The 25,314-nt window shown below is 41.4% G+C and overlaps 1 protein-coding gene across 1 annotated transcript in view; it reads left to right on the plus strand.

Annotated features, from left to right (window-relative positions):
* LOC103021919 (dynein axonemal heavy chain 11) overlaps positions 1 to 25,314 on the plus strand; it is a 232,881-nt gene that overhangs the window by 23,201 nt on the left and 184,366 nt on the right. Inside the window, exons 10-19 of the mRNA XM_049480231.1 lie at positions 7,264 to 7,401; positions 10,422 to 10,546; positions 13,617 to 13,812; positions 14,847 to 14,951; positions 15,372 to 15,767; positions 16,030 to 16,362; positions 17,543 to 17,797; positions 20,137 to 20,306; positions 21,720 to 21,942; positions 23,968 to 24,084. Coding sequence (XP_049336188.1) covers positions 7,264 to 7,401; positions 10,422 to 10,546; positions 13,617 to 13,812; positions 14,847 to 14,951; positions 15,372 to 15,767; positions 16,030 to 16,362; positions 17,543 to 17,797; positions 20,137 to 20,306; positions 21,720 to 21,942; positions 23,968 to 24,084 — 2,058 coding nt within the window. The remainder of the gene's footprint in view (positions 1 to 7,263; positions 7,402 to 10,421; positions 10,547 to 13,616; positions 13,813 to 14,846; positions 14,952 to 15,371; positions 15,768 to 16,029; positions 16,363 to 17,542; positions 17,798 to 20,136; positions 20,307 to 21,719; positions 21,943 to 23,967; positions 24,085 to 25,314) is intronic.

Consider the following 25,314-nt stretch of genomic DNA (forward strand, 5'->3'; position numbering starts at 1 on the left):
TTTCAAGTTTTTCTCAGGATTCATACACCTTTTACAAGGTAAAATTTAATTTTCAAGTTTTTCCAGCACCTTTCAGCTGTGGTAAATTAATGATAACTGTGATATCTCAGAACTGCGATTCAGCGATAACCAATATATCACAAAACTATTCTCCACACTTTACAGTGACTATGCTACCGAGAAAAAAAAAACACTTCTAAATAAATAGCAGGAATTTATTGGTGTCAGTTTCACCCAATTTAAATACCAATGTTCTTCACCGCTTGTTTACCCTATTCATTTAATTAAGCTGTTACTGTAAAATGTCAAATTTGGGGGTGAGTTGAGAGCATTTATACATACATATAATCAAAAATATCGATTAGCTTTTTGTCACACTGCAAGAGATGGTATTATGTTTATATGAACACAATCAGGATTGTGTTTGGTAAGAGCAGAAGGAGAAGAAATGAAATCTAAAGTTTTCTGATTCAAAATGTATCACCTGTCTTTCTTTTTTTTTACTGAAAACTTAGAGGTGTGTAACCCAGGTCAGGAAAGTAAAAATGCCACCCAGGCTTTGTACCAACCCCCTGGGCGGCTCTGCTGCAGATAAAAAACCCTGGGTTGGATTTTTACTTTCTGGACCTGGGTTACCCACCTGTAGTATTTTCCTCATAATTTAGTTTTGCAAGGTACAATCTGGACTCAGTCATTGTTTGCTTGAGTGTTAAAACCGTGTAAAAAATCTCTGGGGCCTGTATCACGGCTTTAGTGCCTAGAACGAGCCGCTCGGCAGCACTGTTAACCAGGCTTTTGGCTATTAGCATAGCTAAATCGTTTTGGCTTGTTTCACAGCGCTGAAGCTGACCCAAAAGCAGCTTATTGGAGGACGGTAACACCGCGTTAACAGTGCCGAGCTTGGTTTAGCCTAATAGTATATTACACGTGTAACCCAGATTATTATTATTATTAATAATATTTAGATAAATCCAAAGCTTGGCTTTTAGCATAGCTAGTTAACTCTTCTGCTGTCTGTGTTTAAAAAAAAAACGCAGAGGTGCAAACAAAGCCGATTTCTTGTGAACCAACTCCTCCTGGATTACGAGAAAGAACCTTTGAAAGAACTTTGTAGTCTCACATACGTGGAGGCGCGAGCGAAGCCTTTTTATTTTACGCTCTGCAGTTTTTTTCTTTAAGCACATTTATTTAGTCAGACAGTTATTTGTTGTAACGTAAGTGCAGTTACAATTTCAAGCTTTTTCAAGAACTTTCTCCAAAATTCCAGCACGAACCCTGTTTTCTTTAGGAAGATGAGAATGCCCACATTCTCTGGAGAAAGGCTACAGTGTGCTGCGCCGTTTGCGTAGCGCGCACGTGCTTGCGTATCTTAGAGGGAGGGATCATCGATCATCTTTTTGACTTCGAGGCTCGAGACCATGACATAATTTAGATCATGGTCTAACACCCCTAGTATATATAAATACACACATATTTATATATATTTTTTCTCTTTGTTTCTTTTTTTGTATATATATATATATATATTATTATTTAAATAAATAGATAGATAGATTTGCCCAAATCGTGCAGCCCTAAGTAAGGTCCAGTAAGGAGTGAAACTCAAAACTGTAACTTACCTGGTGAATTGTAGGCGGACAGCTTATTCACCACCACTGGCTCGGTAGCTACAGGCAGAAACCTGCTGTTGGTGTTTTTAGCAGCAGGTTTGGGTGGTGGACTGGGCGACTGTGAGGCTGGCATCTTGTGCCTCATGGGACGTAGTCCAGAGAGGTAGTTGTGGGAGAAAAAGCTCCTTATCTTTAGTAAAGTCCCTCTCAAGTTGTGGAGATGAATAACCCAGGTGTGCTAGTGTAGTAATCACACCTTCTGATTGGAATACTGAGAGACGATTCCTTGGGTTCTGTAGCCTGATGATGTCACCACTATAAGCTAGCTGAAGTTCCGACGATGATGTCACGAGTTCCGAAACAGAGACTTGCACAGTTCAATGTGTTTAAATGTGAATTAATAATTCACATAATGCTAGCATAACATTAGCGCAACATTAGCCTAACATTAGCGCAATTATTGTCTGTCTGTATAAAACTCTGTCTGTGCATGTGGTTATCATGTATAAATCTCTACATACCTTTACTTTCTATCTGTCTGTCTGTCTGTCTGTCTGTATAAAACTCTGTCTGTGCATGTGGTTATTATGTATAAATCTCTACATACTAAAGCTGGGCGATATGGCCCAAAAAATAAATCTTCAATTTTTTAAAAAGAAAACCGATTTTCGATTTAAATCGATTTTTTCCCCTACTAAAAATCAAATTAAAGATGATAAAGAAATGGTCCCCTTTGTGGTTAAAGTGCAACCAAAAACAAGCAAAAAAATATCTATTGTAAACAGTGAGAACATCTAGTAACTTTTCGAAAGCTTTCTCCTGTCAGGGTTGACCCAGGCAGAGAGACGAGGAGGCGGACGTATGTGCAGGTATGGCGAGAAATTTATTAAATAAGTAAATAAAACAAATAAACAAAGAACAGCGAAACAAACCAAAACAAACTAGGGAGACTAGAGAACATAAATAAAACAAACAAGAGATAATAAGAATAACTAAACAGGGAGTATATAAATATATAAGGAAAAAGACTAATAAAACTAGATAAACAAAACAGAACTGTACAAAACAAGAATTACACAAGAAGATAAACAAAGAACAAGGGACTCGGGCTAAGGCTATGAAAACACTGAGAACAGAGAAACGCAGAGGGACAGACAACGGGGGACAGTGCAAAGACCGACAGAGGACAAGTGACAGCGGAAGTCTATTAAACAAAACAGGAAACACACTGGGAGTGGAAACACCTGGGGAAGGGGTGGAGCTACAAATGAGACATGAGGTAATGGAAAATCACAGGCAGAACACAGGGGCACGGGTCACGTGGGACAACACAGGCACGAGGACAGACAGGAAACAGGGCCAGGCGTGACAGAAACCTCCCCCTAAACGCGCAGCTCCCGAGGCGCGTAAAAACAAACCCCGGGGGCTGGCGGCAGGGAGAGGCCGGGGAAAACAGGAGACTGAACGGGAGACCGGACAGGGAACTGGACAGGCGACGGAGACTGGACGGGGAACTGGACAGGAGACAGAGACTGGACGGGGAACTGGACGGGGAACTGGACGGGGAACTGGACAGGTGACGGAGACTGGACATGAGACGGAGACTGGACGGGGAACTGGACAGGAGACGGAGACTGGACAGGTGACAGAGACTGGACAGGAAACTGGACAGGTGACGGAGACTGGACATGAGACGGAGACTGGACATGAGACGGAGACTGGACGGGGAACTGGACATGAGACGGAGACTGGACGGGGAAATGGACAGGAGACTGAGACTGGACGGGACCGGACATGGGAACAGGGACGAGAACATTGACGGGGACGGACACAAACACGGTGACTGGGACAGGAACAGTAAAACCACAGGGGACAGGAACAGGAACGAACACAGATACAGGGACCAGGACAGGGAGAGACAGGGGGACCAAAAACATAGGTGGGTGCCCAGGATTGGCAAAAGTCTGTGGGGACAGCCTGGGCACATAACTGGGGGCAAAGTCAGGAGGCCTTGGAGCAGGCCTGGAAATACGGGGCCTGGGCCCAAACATAGTTCTGGGAGCTGCAGGTGCTTGGGCTGGGGCCGGAGCAGCTGGAACTGCTGGTGCTTGAGCTGGAGCAGCTGGGACTGCTGGTGCCTGAGCTGGAGCTGGAGCAGCTGGGACTGCTGGTGCTTGAGCTGGAGCTGGAGCAGCTGGGACTGCTGGTGCTTGAGCTGGAGCAGCTGGGACTGCTGGTGCTTGGGTGAACGGCGCGGCCGCCGCTGAAATCTCGGAGAGCGGCGCTGCCGCCGCTGCAGTCTGGGAGAGCGGCGCGGCCGCCGCTGAAGTCTCGGAGAGCGGCGCAGCCACCGCTGAAGTCTCGGAGAGCGGCGCGGCTGCCGCTGAAATCTCGGAGAGCGGCGCTGCCGCCGCTGCAGTCTCGGAGAGCGGCGCAGCCGCCGCTGAAGTCTCGGAGAGCGGCGCGGCTGCCGCTGAAATCTCGGAGAGCGGCGCTGCCGCCGCTGCAGTCTCGGAGAACGGCGCGGCCGCCGCTGAAGTCTCGGAGAGCGGCGCGGCCGCCGCTGAAATCTCGGAGACCGGCGCTGCCGCCGCTGCAGTCTTGGAGAGCGGCGCGGCCGCCGCTGAAGTCTCGGAGAGCGGCGCGGCCGCCGCTGAAATCTCGGAGAGCGGCGCTGCCGCCGCTGCGGATCGCCATCCTGGAGCCAGTCCACGGGCTCCCCTTGTGGGTCTCGGTGGGCGCCACTGAAGCTGGGCTGACGGGCTCCAACCCGAGGAAAGGCGCTGGGAGCGGGTCATCTCCCCGGATTTGCTCGGCGAGGAGGCGGAGAAACTCCAGGTCCGCCTTCCGAGCAGCGTGCCATTCTGCTACATCCATTTGGTCGGTCTTTATGTCAGGGTTGACCCAGGCAGAGAGACGAGGAGGCGGACGTATGTGCAGGTATGGCGAGAAATTTATTAAATAAGTAAATAAAACAAATAAACAAAGAACAGCGAAACAAACCAAAACAAACTAGGGAGACTAGAGAACATAAATAAAACAAACGAGATAATAAGAATAACTAAACAGGGAGTATATAAATATATAAGGAAAAAGACTAATAAAACTAGATAAACAAAACAGAACTGTACAAAACAAGAATTACACAAGAAGATAAACAAAGAACAAGGGACTCGGGCTAAGGCTATGAAAACACTGAGAACAGAGAAACGCAGAGGGACAGACAACGGGGGACAGTGCAAAGACCGACAGAGGACAAGTGACAGCGGAAGTCTATTAAACAAAACAGGAAACACACTGGGAGTGGAAACACCTGGGGAAGGGGTGGAGCTACAAATGAGACATGAGGTAATGGAAAATCACAGGCAGAACACAGGGGCACGGGTCACGTGGGACAACACAGGCACGAGGACAGACAGGAAACAGGGCCAGGCGTGACATCTCCAACATAGTTTAGGTACTGACACAATACACCCTTAAACTTACAAAATAAATAAATAAATAAACCCACCCTCAAAAAACAAATAGAAAGAAATAAAATGGTGCCCTTTTTGATAAGAAAAGTACAATTTAATATGCTATTAAGCAAATACTTTTCCCCATTGGGCCTAATATGCAAAAGCTTTTAAGTAAGTGGCAGTTTTCTATAAATTTAGATGATCTTTTCTCATGAATCTGCATACAGATCCTGGTACACGGTTGGAAGATGTGTCAGGGACAGTTGCTTGTTTTATTTTGATGGTGAGCTAGTGCTGCTGCTGCGTTTGTTCCGCTGGGAGCAGCACTTTTCCCACTCCGCTTCTGTTTAAGGTGTAGAGATAAATTGGTCGTGCTGCTTCATTTAGAAGCAATCGGTTTAAACACACCTTACAGTGAGGTGTGTTTGGAATCCTATACATCACTTTTCTGTTTGTAGAACAGTGTAAAAGTATGAACACTTCGGCTAGTGGCTGTATTTGCTTATTTTTATTGGATAAAAATACTTTTGGTGCACTTTTAGAGTGCGTGACGTTCAACGGTCAAGCTTCTTCCAAACCAGCAGCTGTTTGCGTGTGAGATGATTGTTATCTGCACAGGGCAGGCACACGATCTACTGCTCTGGCTCTGTGCTATTCCTCTGCGGAATATGCATGCCCTATCTGGGAGAGATCATCCCATGCCAAGAATCTAGACCCAGTATTGAACAACACCTGCCGTTTGATTACTGGTTGTCTGAAGCCCACCAACACAAACAATCTGCATATCCTTGCTGGCATTGCTCCTCCACCGGTTTCACGTGGACCCAGTAATGGTACTCTGGATATCACCCGGGCTTAAAAGCAGCTTTCACACTTGACCAAATATAGAAGAAACCGAAACCGGGTGCAGAAAAAAAGGCCTGTCTGGTAACACCATTAATCATGAAACTGATTGTTGAACATTTACTGTGACTTAAACATGTGTGCACTTTGTACTTAGTCATTCTTCACTTTAAATAACCCAGAATCTGATAGTATTGTAGAAATATAAATGCAGTTTACACCAATCCCTGCTGCCGGTAATTCAATATACCACCCTAAGGTTTTGACACTGTATGAAAAAAGTAGATACATCCCATCCCTAACATGTACTGAAACATATAAGAATCTTCTGGTAAAGTTTGTACGTGAACTGAGAAATCTGACTTCTAAGCTGAAATCTAGCGCTTATTGTATTTGTATTTGTATATTGTATTTTTTGCACTGTAAGGTGCAACGGATTATAACGCGCACTATCAATAAACATATTTTCTGGTCTATTTTAATACATAAAGTGCACCGGATTATAAGGTGCGTTATGCAACACTAGTAAGGAACAGGGGTATCAACAAAACTGTAATTCTTAAAAGTATAGATATTCTTTTAATATAGATGTTGATCTACACAGATAGTAAAGCACCATCATTTATTTACAGTAAGCTTAGATTTCCAGATTTCCAGCAGCATTAGCATTATCAGCTAACCGCAAGCACTAGCTGCTGTTAGTGGCTAATTGCCGCCTGACAGAGCTACACTAAGGAACCCTGAGTGTACCAGTAAGTCAGGGTGATATTAGCTAGTGGTTTGCACCAAGTAGCCTATTGTAACACGGTGAACACGCAAACTACAGTCTGATATACTCACCTATAAGAAAGAGCTAGCGCTTAGCGCAGTAAGTGGCTAATGCTAATACTGCTCCAGCAGTGCTAGCCAGGGTTAGCAGCAGGCTACCTGCCGATAATACTCACCTCTGAGCGGTGAAAAAGCTGGCGCTTAGCATGGTTAGCGGCTAATGCTAATACTGCTCCAGGCTTAGTGTCTCAGGCTAAACTGAAACTCCTGTATAACCCTGCACTTCAGCAGAGTGGCTTTACTGCTCCTTACAACCTGACTGGTAAAATTCATTCATAAGATGCACCGGATTATAAGAAGCACTGATGATTTTTGAGAAAATTGGAGGATTTTAAGTGCGCCTTGTAGTGCAAAAATACAGTATTCTGTTTACTGCTAACTTACGACTTAAATATATTTAGGTAACTGCAGTAGTCCGATTATGAATGGTTTTTCTGAGTATAATTTATTATAAATAATGATTTGATTAAACACTGATGATTTATCATATTAACACTAAAAATGTTTATTGTTTTTGTCTATAGCTCCTAGCCGTGGTCCGACCGTTCATGGACAGAGGAATCATTAAGGAAACGTTCAGCCCCAATTTCCATAAACTGATCCAGATGTTTGCAGATGAGCTGGAAAGATGTAAACTTCTGTTTGACTCTCAGATCAACCAGGTATTTCTGTTTCATTATACAAGAAGAAGCTTGTAGACACACCTTCTTTTAAGACACATATTTTGCTGAGCTGAGCATTGACCAATAGATGAGCATGCTCTGGAGCAGCTACGTACATGAGCCTAAAGACACAGGACTAGATAAAATACCACACTGTTAATATTAATGTATATAAAACTATTTTATACACAATATAAAAACTATATAAATATGAAATACAGCTATACCATAGCAACACCTTAGCAATCACCTAGTAAACACTTGACAACACCATAGCAACCACCTAGGATACCATATCAAACACCTGGTAACATCTTAGTGACCAACAGCTATACCCTATTATCTCCTTAGCAGCCACCTAGCAACAACTTACAAACAGCTGTTCCATAGCAATACCTTTACAACCAACTCTCAACCACTAAGCACCTCATAGCAATGACCAAGGATACCATAGCAACCACCTTGCAACATCTTAATGACCAACAGCTATACCAAATCAACACCCTAGCAACCACCTATGAAACACTTGGCGACACTATAGACACCTCTTATCAACACCATAGCAACCACCTGGGATACCATAGTAACCACCTAGCAAGACCACAGAAACCACTTAGCAACATTATAGCAACCACCTGGTATACCATAGCGACCAGTGGGACCCAGTCTAGCTTACTTAGATCACTGATAGATATTTAAAACCTCCAAGAACCTGCATGTAAGTTTATCTGAAGACAGTGGTGCACTGTTCCATTAAAAGTCATATAAATAAAACTGTGACTCAGCACAAATTAGAGGTTAGAACGGGCCCAAAAAATCCGAACCCCACCCAGCCCGAGCCCGTGCACGTTCTGCCCGAGCCCGACCCAACCCGAACCATAAACTGTCATAATGAGCCCGGGCTGTTTAAATGAGCGAAATATGATCAGAATTATGTTAATTAACACTGAAACATAGAAGCATAGAAATATTATTTAATTAAAATGATTTTTAAGAACAGCTAAACACAGTGCTGCAAGTCAAATGCGGAGGAGTTCACGTGCGAGAGAGAGAGAGAGAGAGAGAGAGGGAGACACAGAGAGAGAAAAAGAGAGAGAGTTACAGAGAGACTCACAGGTAAAGGTTCTCAAATACTGTATCTCCTAGTTCTCTTTTATCTCCTCGTGCTCATATTCTAGTCCCATACATAATTCTGCAGCTCCCTCAGTGTTTTCTGTTGTATTTTGCGGCTAGCGCGAGCGCTTACAACTAACACCGCTATTTGGTTCGTTTTTGTTAACAATAATAATTGGTTATTTAGCAACATTGTGATTATCACACCAGAGGTTTATTTAAAAATAAAAATATAATTAAAAAACAGATGCCTACATCTCAGACTATTTTCTGGAGCCAGACCCGACCCGGCCCGAGGAATGTGGTGGGAAATCTCGGCCCGAACCGACCCGATTTCTTGTCTGGCTTCGGGTCAGGTCGTGTTCGGGCAGAGAATTTAAGCTCTAGCACAAAACCCAAAAATGTATGTAATGTAAATATAAATAGACGTTCACTGATAGTGCGCCTTATAATCCAATGACCTTTAAAGTGTGAAAAATACGGTGCACGGCTTTCAGAGCAGTCACTTCACACTTCAAAAGAGGTTAATCTGCTCTAGAGTAGGGCGATACAAATATCCCAATATTTCAGGATATTTTAAACGCTATTTTACCCATCTGCCCCACGGCCAGCATTGGGCATAGTGACCCAAGGCATTTTCTGGTCTCTTTTCATACATAAGGCGCATAAACAGGGGTTTCCCAATGTTTTCCTTCTAATTCAGCACCTGTAATTCACCTGTTAAGCTAATGTAAGTAAATAAAACTGTAATGCTTGGAAAAACATTTTGTTTTAAAGTCAAACAAGCGCTGAATATTAATCTGCACCCCACTAGACACTGAACAATATTTGGACGGTTTTATTTGGTTGTGGTCCGTCCGTCATGCCCTTTATTTAGACCGAATATAGATGCTGAAAATTGGGCTATGTTTTTTTCTCTCTGATTTTTCTCCATTTTCTCCCAATTTGGCTATCCAAATGTCCCACCCCTTTGTGTGTCCCCATCACCGGTTGCACCTGCGACCCTAGGAGGATGTGGACGAGCACACGCCTCCTCCAATACGTGTGAAGTCAGTCACCCCTTTTTTTTCGAGCTGCTGCTGATGAATCATTGCCTGAGCAGCCAGTGGACTTGGAGGAAAGCACAGCGTCTCAGTTACGATACATCCGCTCACAGACGCCTTGTGCCGCCTGGTGCCACCTTTAAGCGTGATGGGGAGAGAGCGCCATCTACCCCCTCGGAGAGAGCAGGGCCAATTTTGCTCCCTCTGAGCGCCGACAGCTGATGGCAAAGCTGCTTGAGCGGGGGTACGAACCTGCGACCTCCCGCTCATAGTGGCAGCGCTGGACCACTCAGCACCTTAGTCTGTCCATTTTCTTACAAAGTTAGCCCATAGAGTTTAAATTAATATCTATGAGAGGTAGGAATAGAAACTAGTTACTAATAAATAAAGTTACCGTAAGAAAGACAGCAGGCTTCTATTTATGTAACTACCTAATAAACCACCACTTTGTAATGAGGAAAAAGGCAATTGCCTGAGCTCTATGGTGCAAATAGAAGCCAGTAAGCTTCAGATGCCGCCCAACAGTGCTACACTGTTATCAGGTTAGCAGGTAATGCTAATACTGCTTCAACAGTTCTAGCCAGGGCTAGCAGCAGGCTACAGGCTGATAATACTCACCTCTGAATGGTGAAAGAGCTAGCGCTTTGCGGCTAATGCTAATACTGCTCCAGCCTTGGTGTTGGAGAAACTTCCCTGAAACTCCTGTATAATGCTATACTTCAGCAGAGTGGTTTTACTGCTCCTTAATTTTGGGGGAAATTAAGATTTAAATGTGCCTTATAGTGCGAAAAATACAGTTTTGTTCCTGGCATTATGGGCTGTGGAGAGCTGCTGCTGATAATGTTTTTCTGTTTGTTTCTGTAGAGGAAGAAGGGTAAAGCCGTGCTGTGTAAAAATATGTCTCCTGTATCCGGTGCATTAAAATGGGCCAGAATGCTGAGAGAGAGAATCCAGACCCTGTGGGAGAACTTCCGATCTGCTCTGGACATGTAAGAGTTCCTCAACACCTCAGAGTGCCGAACACTATTCATCAGTCTGAGACATATAGCGTATAGTAGAACCTGCACTTTCCACATGTTGTCCACTTCTTTCATTTAGATTAATTTTTCACCAACAATATCACATACAGTGGATTGGAACAGTAAGGTCAACTCATTCATTTCTGCTGTAGATTAGTATGAGACAAAAGATCAACATTTTAGCTTTTATGTCCAGGTATTTACATCTGGATCTGATTTGCAGTTTAAAAGATAGCACCTTCTGTCTGAACACACCCCTTTTTTCTTGTGAGAAAAAGTATTGGAACATGTGACTCTCAGGTTTGTTTTGTTGCCTAGGTACGTCCTGATACATTAATTATTCAAACAATAAACAGTTTTATCTGTACGGACTGTGCATTTATACTGTGGTATGAAAAAGTTTGAGCACCCCTAATAATTTTCTTGATTTTAATTTTTTATTTATTGGTTTGGATAAGCAATATCAGTTAAATATATCATATAGCTGACAAAAACTGTGATATTTAAGAAGAGAAATTAAATGTATAGGATTTACAGAAAGTGTGCTATAATTCTTTAAACAAAATTAGGCAGGTGCATACATGTGGGCACCCTTTTATTCTCATCAAATTAAGTGCATTCTTTATTCCAGCATCCTATGTTGATTTTACCTCCCCTGAAACATACAAGTATATACTATTATTTTAATTGACACTACTAATATACATATAATTGAATTTTACATTTCTTACATTCATTCTTCTATTTACATTTAAATATCGCATCTAAACTAATCGTGATTAATCAGATTACATTTTTTAATCGATTGACACCACTAATATATATATATATATATATATATATATATATATATATATATATATATATATATATATATATATATTGTGGTAGGCCCCTGGGGTTAGGGGCGTACCCACTGTGACCCGGAAGGAGGAAGCGCACAGATAACACAGACACGGGGAGTAAATAAACTCAAAACGTACCTTTATTTCGGCTTAAAAATGCCCTCCACCACACCCAAAACAACTTAAATAACCATACTCAGCCCTAATGGGGCTCTAGAGTCTGTATAATGACTTTCAGTTCCATTTAAAGGTCCGTGCAGCCTCAGCCCTCAGCTCCCCAGTCAAGAGTTCCCTTCAGTGAGCTGAGGCTGAGTTTTTATACCTGTCCCAGCCGGCTGCTTAATCAGTCCTGAATGCACACCGGCTGGGACAGACATGGCTGTGAGTTCCGGCGTGGGGCGGACCCACGGTTCCCCCGCCTCCTCACGCCACAATATATACATATATATGTACAGTGCCCTCCATAATTATTGGCACCCCTGGTTAAGATGTGTTCTTTAGCTTCTCATAAATTGAGTTTTGTTCAAAATAATATAGGACCACGATGGGAAAAAAAAAGTAAAGTCCAACCTTTAACTCAAGTAAATTTTAAGGGGGAAATAAAATCCCTGACTAAGAAATAATTATTCTTCATAAAATCACCTGTTCCACAATTATTGGCACCCCTAACAATTCTTAGGAAATAAATTTAATAAAAGTATTTCTGTCACTTCTACAGTAGTTTACGAAGTTGATCAGAGTATGTAGGAACATTTAATTAGTAATTCACAACTTCCTGTTTCCCTGGGGTATAAATATGACGTGACACAGAGGCCATTTATCTTCAACATGGGAAAGACAAAGGAACATACCATTCAAGTGAGGCAGATGTGTGTTGACCTTCACAAGTCAGGCAATGGCTACAAGAAAATCGCTACTCGCCTACACCTGTCCATATCTACTGTCAGAGGAATTATTAAGAAGTTTAAAACAACTGGAACAGTGGTAAACAAGCCTGGACGAGGACGCAAGTTTATTTTGCCACCACGCACAGTGAGGAGGATGATAAGAGAAATAAAAAGTTCTCCAAAGCTCACTGTTACAGAATTGCAACAAATGGTAGCTTCTTGGGGTCACAAAGTCTCCAAAACAACCATCAGGCGCTATCTACATGCCAACAAGCTGTTTGGGAGGCATGCACGGAAGAAACCATTTCTCACTCACAATCATAAACGCAAACGTTTGGAGTTTGCTAAGCGGTACTATGACTTCAACTGGGACCGTGTGCTTTGGTCAGATGAAACAAAGATAGAGCTTTTTGGCAACAAATGCTCTAAGTGGGTCTGGCGTAACACAAGAGCTGAGTATGCAGAAAAGCACCTCATGCCCACTGTGAAATACGGCGGGGGATCAGTGATGCTGTGGGCCTGTTTCTCTTCTAAAGGCCCTGGGAACCTTGTTAGGGTGCATGGCATCATGAATGCTCTAAAATACCAGGACATTTTAAAACAAAATCTGGTGGCTTCTGCCCGAAAGCTGAAGATGGGTCGTCACTGGGTCTTTCAGCAAGATAATGACCCTAAACATGTGGCCAAATCTACACAGAAATGGTTCACCGCACACAGAATCAAGCTCCTCCCATGGCCATCTCAGTCCCCAGACCTCAACCCCATTGAAAACCTGTGGGGTGAGCTGAAGAGGAGAGTGCAGAGGAGAGGACCCAGGTCGTTGGATGATTTAGAGAGAATGTGCAAAGAGGAATGGTCAAAGATCCCTCTTTCTGTATTCTCCCATCTTGTGAAACATTACAGGAGAAGATTAGGTGCTGTTTTGTTGGCAAAAGGGGGTTGTACAAAGTATTAACATCAGGGGTGCTAATAATTGTGGCACACATGATTTGATGTTAAATAATTATTTCTTAATGTGGGATTTTTTTCCTACTGAATAAATTCACTTGAGTTAAAGGTTGTATTTTACTCTTTTTTTCCATCATGGTCCTATATTATTTTGAACAAAACTCAATTTATGAGAAGCTAAAGAACACATCTTAACCAGGGGTGCCAATAATTATGGAGGGCACTGTATATACTCACACACACACAAATATGATTTGGGGAACCAGTGACTGTCCTGCATTCCTAAATGTAAGCAATTGAAAAGCAGTTGAATCAGTCTGCTCACTGTATCTGATAGAGAAATACTGTGTGTGGTTTCAGGAGCGCTGAAGGAGCAGATGTGGAGCTGGTGCAGCAGCAGTATGAGGAGATGTGCTCAGTGCTGCACGGGTTCGAGGAAGAGGTGTACTCAGGCTGGTGCCGTACTGTTGATCAGGTCTGCCAGCTGAACCTTGACCAGCCGCTCATCAGGAGAGATTTAACTACCAGTCTCCTCTCAGTCAACTTCAATCAGGAGGTAATGAGCGCCGTTATACACTGTTATTATCACTGCACTGATGTTTATAGGTTAAAGGAGTACTCCAGTATATATCATCATAATCTCTATCTCCATCATTTCAACACGTTTTCCTGAACTTAGAAAGCAACACACACACACACACACAAACATGTACTAACTCTAAACTCACACTTTTGAGTAGAATCCATACTGAAACCTAATGTTACCATATGTAGTGAAAAGAGGTAAGTAACCTCTAAATATTACCTATACTAAGCACCTAATATGCAGTGCATTGCATTTTTTTATATCCCTTGAACTTTCGCATTTTGTCACCTTACAACCACAAACTTAAATGTATTTTATTGTGATTTTATTTTAATAAGTGATAGACCAACATAAAGTAGCACATAATTGTGAAGTGGAACAAAAATTATACATGGTTATAAAACTTTTAACTCAAATAAAAATCTGAGAAGTGTGACGTGCAAATGTATATAGACTGCCCCCCATTAATACTTAGTAGAGCCACCTTTTACTGCAGCTACAGCTGCAAGTGATTATTAAAAATATTGTGATTGAGCATTGCCTACTGGCAGTTATTTTAATCATTTTTTAAAGCATTAACGGATACCAGAAAATGGTAGCCCTTCTTGTGGGCAAGACACACTGATGGTCAGTGAGAGAGACGTGACAGAGAGACATGCCCATTATGCAAATTTATGATGCTGGAGCTAATAGGAAATATGTGCTTTTTGTGGTATGTACTAAGAAATGTTAGGGATTTCTTTTCATTTTTTACACGGTTTATCTGTTTAGTTTAGGTAATATTTAATCAAAATATGGGGTGAACTCTATGGGATGAACTCTTACCCAAACAGTGTGCAAATTGTGGATCCATAGGTTATTTTTTATACAGTGTAATATAAATCATTAGGCAGATTTAAACTAAAGCTGCAGATTTTGGGTTTAGGTAATTAAGTAGGGTAGACTGTTCTAGAACATTCTATTAATGTGTCTAGTAATGTAGCTCTTTAAATGTGTGACTGCAGTTGTTAGCTGTCCTGAGAGATGTGAAACATCTTCAAATGTTGGAGCACACCAGTATCCCCACTGCTGCACTGGACGTGTACGAGCAGAAGGGCATGTTCCTCACGGTGAGTGACCGTTCTTCACTTTGTTTATCTCGTCAGGGAATATTAGAGAATTGCTGATTACTCTTAGAATTAGCTTCTAATAATTAGCTTGAATTTTGACAGTGTAGAGTCCTATAAAATCTATTCAGTTTAGTCACAGCCTCTAATCAGCTTCCAAACATGGTGGAGGTACAATAATCTACAACTGTAAATGAGAGTTAACAAAGCAAAAGTACAGATTTCAAGGTTGATGTCATTTCATCAACAACTCACAATAAGAGAAAGTCAAGCTAAAGTACATATTCCAAAAGTGGTGCATTTAGTTTCATCTTCAACGCACAGTGAGAGCTAGCGAAGATAAAGTACATATGAAAGTATGCATTTGTGGGTGGAGCTTAGTAGGTCAGGTCTCATTGAGAGTTTCTAAACGTGATTTTTCAGTGTGTGAGCAGTATGCAGCTGCTGGTCCAGTGGTACAACAGGGTCCGGCAGTCAGCGCTGGACGTGGAGATGTCTCTGATTAAGGTGGAGCTGGAGGCTGTAGACCAGCAGCTCCATCAGGCAGAGACTGAGCTGACCTGGCAGCACCATAGCTGCTGGATCTACATCTGCCAGGCCAAGGAAATAGTCTACAGGCTGGAGCACAGACTTCAGACCGCCAAAGACAACCTGCAGACCATCCAGGAGCTGCTGAGAGGATGGGGCAGGCAACCGATGTTCTGCAGGAAGGACAGTAAGAAGGACACGCTGCTGATGGTGGACGACAGAGCGGCCAGAGTCACCAAGACCTACAGCAGCATCAGGAGAGACGGAGAGACCATCCACCACCTCCTTCAGGTCAGGGCTGAACCAATTAGCAACCTATTCGTGCAACATAGCCACCTTGTCAGTGTATAGCAACCAATTTGATCAACATAGCCACCTTGCCAGTGCATAGCAACCAATTCAAGCAACATAGCCACATTGCCAGTGCATAGCAACCAATTCGAGCAACATAACCACCTTGCCAGTGCATAGCAACCAAATGGGACAGCATAACTATCTAGGAAACACATATATTTCCTCTGGAACTGTATCTTTTTGATTTGTCTTTGGGCAGGAGAATCAGCTGCTGTTTGGCGCGGTGGACGGTGTGGACGGCTGGCGGGAGTATGTGGAGTATGTGGATGAGATGGTGGTGGAGGGGTTGTTTGGGGCTGTCTCGCACTCTCTGCAGTTCTTTGTGGATAATATGGAGGAGTCGGTGAGGAGCGCTCCTCTGTTGGAGGTTCAGATGGAGCTCGGCGGGGCTGAGATGGTCTTCAGGCCCTCGCTGGACGCCCATGCTGGAGACAGCTTTTACGAGCTGGTGGAGGGGCTGCTGGCAGACGTCTTCAAGATGTCTGCTCAGATCCGGCGGGTGGCGTCTCACCTGGACATGCAGGACTACCAGGTTTAACACTACAGAAATATATTCCATATTTATTTTATAATAACTACCACTATTAGTATTGTTACTCTTATAATAAAAAAAATACTATTTGCATTGCTTCTCTACTACTGCTGCTGCTATGAGTAGTACGAGAGAGTATTGCCACTTCTGGCATTACTAGTACTGCTACTACTATTGCTCTTACAACTATTACTACTGCTATTACTATTAGTAATACTTCCCATAGTAGTATCACTTATACTATTCTATTGCTAATACTGTTGGTACTCCTGCTACTACACCTGTTGTCAGTTGTTACTAATACTGTGGCTACTCATAACTTAACTACTAGTCCCAAAACTACTAATAGTACTACAGTAACTAGTATTATTACTGTAGTATGGTGTACAACAGGGGTTGGACAATGAAACTGAAACACCTGTCATTTTAGTGTGGGAGGTTTCGTGGCTAAATTGGAGCAGTCTGGTGGTCAATCTTCATTAATTACACATTGCACCAGTAAGAGCAGAGTGTGAAGGTTCAATTAGCAGGATAAGAGCACAGTTTTACTCAAAATATTGCAATGCACACAACATTATGGGTGACATACCAGAGTTCAAAAGAGAACAAATTGTTGGTGCACATCTTGCTGGCGCATCTGTGACTAAGACAGCAAGTCTTTGTGATGTATCAAGAGCCACGGTATCCAGGGTAATGTCAGCAAACCACCAAGAAGAACGAACCACATCCAACAGGATTAACTGTGGACGCTGTAAGAGGAAGCTGTCTGAAAGGGATGTTCGGGTGCTAACCCGGATTGTATTCAAAAAACATAAAACCACGGCTGATCAAATCACGGCAGAATTCAATGTGCACCTCAACTCTCCTGTTTCCACCAGAACTGTCCGTCACCACAATAAATGATTGTGGTCTAAAACCAGGTGTTTCAGTTTCATTGTCCAAGCCCTGTATTTTTTCTACTACTAATACGGTTTCTACTCCTCTCATATTCAACCACTAGTACCATAATTACTTCTAGTTCTACAGTTACTTGACTTACTTAAGTATTATTGTTGTTGTTAGTAGTACTACTTCTAGTATTTCTAATACTGTTGCTACTCATTTTATAGCTACTGGTACTACAGGACTGCTTTTGAACTGTGTGATGTTTGGCTCCATCAGTGTTTGCATTTTCTGACAGGATGATATGGATGACATGCTGGACCTCCTAGACATGCGACAGGAAGTGATGGAGCGAGTGAATGATGTCATCAGCAAAGTCTCTAAGTATCAGGGCACGTTTGAGCGCTACACCCCCCTGTGGCTGGATGATCGGGCAGAATTTCTCCGGCAGTTTCTCCTTTACGGTCACCCTCTAACTGCTGAGTATGTGGAGTTATATGGAGAGGACGCTTTACCAGAGACTCCGCCCACCACTGACCAGTTCAGAGAGCAGGTAAAGTTTATTAGACATAAAGGAGCATTGCAACATTATCAATAGTTTGAACTGAGATAGATTAGATATGTCATTGACCACTTCTTTCTATTGGCTTTTAGCACAATCTATTTGCATACTGGGTGTGTCCCCCAGTTTCTGACACTCACCATCAGTGTTTAGTCTTAGGTAAACATGTAGGTCATATATTATTATTATCTGCCTGGCCTCTGTGTTGTAGGCTGTAAGAGTATCATTTTGTGAGCTTATACAATTGCAAGAAAAAGTATGTGAACACTTTGGGATTACTTGGATTTTTGCCTAAACTGGTCAATAAATGTGTTCTTCTTTATTTAAGTCACAACAATAGACAAACACAGTCTACTTAAACTAATACCACACAAAAAATGGTGTGGCGTGGCCGTCCTGTAAAGATGACTGCAAGAGCACAGCGCAGAATGGTCAATGAGGTGAGGAAGGATCCTAGAGTGTCCGCTAAAGACTTACAGAAATCTCTGGCACATGCTAACATTTTTGTTGACAAACTTACAATAAGGAAAACATTAAACAAGAATGGAGTTCATGGGAGGACACCACAGAGGAAGCCACTGCTGTCCAACAAAAACATTGCTGCATGTTTGAAGTTTGCAAAAAAGCACCTGGATGTTCCACAGCACTACTGGCTAAATATACTGTGCACAGATGAAATAAAATTTGAGTTGTTTTGAAGAAAAACACAAAGCTATGTGTGGAGAAAAAAGGCACAGCATACCATCATTAAAAAACCTCATCCCAAATGTGAAACATGGTGGAGGGGGCATCATGGTTTGGAGCTGCTTTGCTTTGCTGCCTCAGGACCTGGACGGATTGCCATCATCAATGGAAAAAATTAATTCCCAAGTTCACCAAGACATTTTGCAGGAAAACTTAAGAACATCTGTCCACCAACTGAAGCTCAACAGAGGATGGATGATGCAACAGGACAACAACCCAAAACATAGAAGTATCAACCAGTTATTAAATTCAAAGGATCACATACTTTTTCCCCCTCACTGTGAATGTTAACATGTTGTGTTCAATAAAATCATGCAAATATATAATTTTTTGTGTGGTATTAGTTTAAGCAGACTGTGTTTCTCTATTGTTGTGACTTAGATAAAGATCAGAACACATTTAATGACCAATTTATGCAAAAATCCAAGTAATCCCAAAAGCTTCACATACTTTTTTTGCAACAGTAAAACTGTCTGTGTTCTATACTGTTCACAGCATTGTTTCTCTCCAGTATTTCAAATCTATATTTACAATCAAAAACTAGACTAAATGCATATAGAATTTTTTATAAAGTTCCCGTTTTAATAATCTGATTCAAAGTAGAATTATTGTAAAAATTGTTACAACAAAAAACCTCAAGTAAATAAACTCACAATTAGGGCTGGTATTGAAATTCGATACCAAAAAGGCACCGATTAAAATGTCTCTATACTAATGATTACCGAAAGGTCTAAAAAAAATTGGTGCCTGTTTTAGATAATTTGCATGATACATGCACAAAGTGAAGAGCATGTACAGCGCGGTAAAACAACTGCGATGGCGCACTGGATTATAAGGTGCATTATGCGACACTAGTAAGGAACAGGGGTGTCGCCATGTTTTCCATTTTAATTCAGCAGGTCTCACCGCTGTAAATCTAAGCTAAGTTAAATAAACAAAAGACACAGACTTCTCTCCTGAAACTGTTTATTTGGGTGAGTAAAGCGCTTCTGTTTATGTACAGTAAGCTTAGATTTCCAGATTTCTACTAAGGCTGGGTGCACCAGCATTAGCATTAGCAGTTAACCACTATTACTAGCTGCGGTTAGTGGCTAATACAGCCCAACAGCGCTACACTGAGGAACCCTGAGTGTTCCAGTAAGCCAGGGTGATATTAGCTAGTGGTTTGTCCCACGATAATACTAACCTCTGAGTGGCAAAAGAGTTAGTCCGGTTAGAGGCTAATGCTAATACTGCTTCAGTCTTGGTGCTGGAGAACTAAACTGAACTGAAACTCTTGTATAACGTTGCACTCCAGCAGAGTGGATTTACTGCTGCTTACAACCTGACTGGTAAAATTCATACGTCAGGCGCACAGGATAATAAGGTTTTTATGAATTATAAGCAATTTTTAGGAAGATTAAAGGATTTGAATCTTACAGTGTGAAAAATAGGTTGTTTTACAGTGTGGAGGTAATGGTTGTACAAATATAAGTTGTATAAAGACAGAACTACTTTTTATTCATTAAATTCTGCTTGCTTAAAGTGTTTTTTGTATACTTGTATATTTAAGGATATTATAAAGTAATTCTCTTTTTCCTGTACAGATCGACCACTATGAAGCCCTGTATGAGGAAGTTAGTAAGCTGGAGGACTGGCGAGTGTTCGAGGGCTGGTTCAGGCTGGATATTCGCCCCTTTAAGATGAGCCTGTTAAACACAATCAAGAAATGGAGCTGGATGTTCAAAGAGCATCTCATATCCTACGTCACAGACAGGTGAGTCACTCTGTTGTGTTTACAGTATATTGAAGTTTATACAGTCTAACACCTCAAGATTAAACCCATTTATCATAACCAGAAAAAAAACAAATATAATACAGGCTTGAGTAGCTGTTCCTGATTGGTGGGTGGTGAACTGGTGACTGTAATCTAAGACTGTGAAGGATTCTGGGAAATGTAGTGGAATCAACAGATGCAGAGGGAGAAGTGTTTTAAAGAATGTGGTGCACAACTGATTCTTGACTGGTATAAGGTATAAGGACTAAGCTCTTTTCCTTACCTGAAATATAATGAGGTTATTTTTGCACCTTGTTTAATATGAAAGCTGCTTGTAAGGTTAAATTCTTAAAAAATAACTTTTGCTGAATGTATATATATAAATTTTATACCCACTGATAATTCTCATTAGAGTGCACCTTTCAGCCCGTACAGTAAGTATCAGAGCTAACAAACACCACCTACATTTAACAAGTCATGTTAAAAAGTGTAGCTTTAGCTATGAGGGATTCACAGTGATCCACAGTTTATTGATGTGATTAAGTGTACAAAGTAAAGAACATTTCATGTTAAATGCTGATGCACATTAGCTGATGTTAGGATCCATCCCGTTCTTGTCGTACTGGAGTAAAGTAAAGTCTCCAGTATGCTAATACAGGGGTTTGGACAATGACACTGAAACACCTGTCATTTTAGTGTGGGAGGTTTCATGGCTAAATTGGAGCAGCCTAGTGGTCAATCTTCATTAATTGCACATTACACCAGTAAGAGCAGAGTGTGAAGGTTCAAGTAGCAGGGTAAGAGCACAGTTCTGCTCAAAATATTGCAATGCACACAACATTATGGGAGACATACCAGAGTTCAAAAGAGGACAAATTGTTGGTGCACGTCTTGCTGGCTCATCTGTGACTGAGACAGCAAGTCTTTGTGATGTATCAAGAGCCACGGTATCCAGGGTAATGTCAGCAAACCACCAAGAAGGACCAACCACATCCAACAGGACTAACTGTGGACACTGTAAGAGGAAGCTGTCTGAAAGGGATATTCGGGTGCTAACCCGGATTGTATCCAGAAAACAGAAAACCACAGCTGATCAAATCACGCAGAATTCAATGTGCACCTCAACTCTCCTGTTTCCACCAGAACTGTCCGTCACCACAATCAATTATTGTGGTCTAAAACCAGGTGTTTCAGTTTCATTGTCCAAGCCCTGTAGATTTATAATGTTTGTTTAGAGGCGAGTAAAATCACCAATCGGCTAATTGAGCCTAAAGACAACTGGCGATTGGTGGTCGGCCCCGTAAACACTGAAGTACTTCTCTAGTTCATATTTAATATTTCCATCCCTACAAAATGTTATCCATATTTTTAAATGTTAAAAATACAAAGATGTGCTGCTGTTGTGTGTCTCAGCATGGCAGAGCTGCAGGAGTTCATCCTGAGGGCAGACGGAGAGCTGCGGGTGCCGGTGAGGGGCGGGGATTACCGGGCCGTGGTGCAGGTTATGGGCTGTCTGCTGGCGGTGAGAGACAGACAGGTCAGCACTGAGCAGCTGTTTGATCCTCTGAAGGCCGTGGTCAGTCTGCTGGAGCAGTACGGAGAAACACTGCCTGATGCCATCTATACTCAACTGGAGGTGAGGGACATCTTCCATAACTCATATAAAATATTATATTCACCAATATCCAGAATTAAACTAAAATCAGTGTTTAATCAGTATCACTGTAAAAATCATTTTTGTTTCAACTTCACAAAGTTAGTGCTGCCTAAAAATTGTACATTTTAGTAGAGTGGTCCAAAGGGCTAAGCGTTGCCACTGTGTTTAAGAGATCGCTGGTCTAAATCCAGGTCATGCAGCTTGCCATCAGCTGCTAGTGGGTAGTTGCCGTTTTTTCTCCTCATCACTCCTAAAATGATGTCAGTCAGCACAAGGCATCTGTGAGCTGATGTATCAGAATCAGGTTGCTGCACTTTCCTCCGAGCACTCTGTGATGCTACTCGGCAGTATTGAATCAGCAACAGTTTGAAAAGAGGCGGTTTACATGTGTCTGAGGAGGCATGTGCTAGTTTTTACCCTGCTGGTGTTGTGGCATCCCTAGTAATGGGGGATATACAGCTGAGTAGCAAATAAAAGGGTGGGACAATTGGCCTAGCTAATTTGGAAGATAATAGGGAAAAAAAAATATTGATTAATTGATTTAAAAAAAAGGTTTTCTAGTTTTAGAAAAAACTAGTTGTTAAAACGTTGCATTAAGACATAATCATTAGTTATTTTTTGCTTAGTAAACACATGCTTTCCTCCTTAAAAATGTCATTCTTAAGATAATTAATTGATCATTTGATTCAAATCGAACTGCATAGTTGCATGAACTGGATGTCAAGTCAGTTCTACAGAATCACGTGTTTTAATCAGCTTAATTACTGTATTTTAAAGACTATAAGGCACTCTATTAATAATTGTCTATTTTCCGGTCTGGTTTACATACAAAAGGCGAACTGGAGTATAAGATGCCTAATTAAACAAATCTGTAATTCGTAATAAAAAAAAATAATAATAAAAAAATCCGAAATTTAAACGAGTGCTGGTTGTAATCTACTCAGATTTCTCTCCTAAAAACTGTTCATATCAGCAGCAGTTAGCAGCGCTTAGCGCTAGTAAATGTCACCTAACATTGGTACACTGAGAAACCCTGAGTGTTCCGGTAAGCCAGGGCGCTATCAGCTAGCGGTTCATTGTTTTAACATAGTAAACACACTGACTACAGTCCAATATACTCACCTCTGAACAGTGAAAGAGCTAGCACTGCGATTAGCAGGTAATGCTGTTGGAGAAACTGAACTGAAACTCCAGTATAACGCTGTACTTCAGTGGAGGGGCTTTACTGCTCCTTAATACCTGTCTGGTAGAAAACATACATAAGGTGCACTGTATTATAAGGGACGCTGTAGATTTTAGGGAAAATTAAAGGTGCACCTTAGTCGGATACATTTTAATAAGAATAGAATACCCCAGTTCAGCAAACATGATTTTGACGTAATCAGAGCAGGGATGAACAGTTTCAGTCCTGTGAGACCAGATTTCTGCAGTTTTCTGTTTTTTTCTGTATAAGTACAACTGATTCAACTTGGAATTAAGTAAAAAAAAGTATTACAGTTAAAACATCAAACACCACTTTTAAAGAGTGTAATAGTGAGTTTTTGCACAGAAGTAAGTGTACAGAAAATGGTAACTTACTCTCCAGACAGTCAACCATTATATATGGTTTAACTGAACACTTAAGAGAAGGTTGGAGGGCACCACCCTTATAAGGACATTTTACTATTGGGAAATGTGTTTGCATTGCACAGACAAACAGACTGTGTATTATTGAACCAGCTCAGCTGACTCAGTTACAGGTTCTTTAGAAGAAACATCAATATGAGAGAAATACACACATACATACACACACATTTATGTACAGAGCTGTAACTATAGCTATAAACAGTTTTAATTTTATTCAACTGATTCTACATTTCCAATAGTCATGTTAAACACAAAAAAACCTAGTTAGGAGTTAAATAAAAAAGTATGTTACCATAACGTTTAGTTATATTGTTCTACAGTGTAGGTTATAGTTTGTGTGGGTGTGCTGTGATATGTAAGTGTTTATGCTGTGGTCAGGAGTTGCCGGAGAGATGGAGCAGTATTAAGAAACTGGCCTGGACGGTAAAGCACGAGGTTGCGCCGCTCCAGAATGCTGAGGTGGCCATCATACGCCGGAAGTATGGAGAGTTTGAGGTCAGTCATTCTGGGTTTTTTTGTTGTTTTTTACTTGTTTGTTGCTTGTTTTTCACCCATAGAAAGCTCCCTGGTTTTCATGTTAATTACTCCTCTAACTATAATTGCACAGATAAAACCCAATTCTTGAACTGAGCACTGTTTATTGTTTGAATAATTAATGTATCAGGACACACCTGGGCAACAAAACACACCTCACAGTCACATGTTCCAATACTTTTGCTCACCGAAAAAAATGTGTGTGTGTTTAGACAGAAGGTGCTATCTTCTCAACTGTGTATCAGATCCAGATAAATATCTTAAAATAAAAGCTGAAATGTTGATCTTTTGTGTTATTTTTACATTTTAATGTCAAACTCAAATGTCTTCAGTATATAACAGAAATATAGGTTGTGCCTTTACTGTTCCAATAGGGGACTGTATATTGAGACTGCAGTACCACACAATAAACTAACGTATAATAAATACTAATGTATTTAGTTTAAACCCAAATATTACACAAACTGAAAACTATCTCATTCAATAAAACATCTTAAACCAATAGCCACAAAAAAATAATTGCTGGTAAATAAACATAAATAACAGCATTGATCAGGTTTTAGGCACATACAGTACTTGAACATTTTGGTTTAATCATAGACACTTTATTGATCTCAAAGGAAATTTAGCAGTAGCAGTTACATGACACAGTAGAAACAAACAACAATAGGGGCAGTACAGTAAGAAATATAAGACTCTAAACTATTAGATTGTAACATGGGATTTGGAGAATATATACATAAATAAATAAATACAAAACTATACAAAGTGTAAAAGTAATCAGCCTTCGATATGATGTGCAGTAATAAAGAATAAATTAAGTATAGCAGGTATTAGCAGATATGACAAGTACTAAACTTAGGCCTGTGCAAGTATTGTATATAAGTTAAGGAAGTAGTGTAGTGTCCAGGAGTGTGAATATACAGGATGTACCATAAAGTGTCCATAGTGTCCAGGAGTGCAAATGTACAAGACGTATCATAAAGTGACAAGTGTCCAGAAGTGCAAATGTCAATAGAGTCCCAGGGTGTAGATGTACATGTTACAAAGTGTGATTACAGTACAGATAAAAATAGGCTGTGATGAAGAAAGCATATAAGACTTGTTCCTCATCTGTCCTCTCTCTTACGGCTCCACTGGGAGGAGTTAAAGAGTCTGATGGCTCTTGGAACAAAGGATCTCCTGAGTCTG

Source organism: Astyanax mexicanus, chromosome 6 (assembly GCF_023375975.1).
Source record: "Astyanax mexicanus isolate ESR-SI-001 chromosome 6, AstMex3_surface, whole genome shotgun sequence".
In the NCBI taxonomy this organism is placed as follows: domain Eukaryota; kingdom Metazoa; phylum Chordata; class Actinopteri; order Characiformes; family Acestrorhamphidae; genus Astyanax; species Astyanax mexicanus.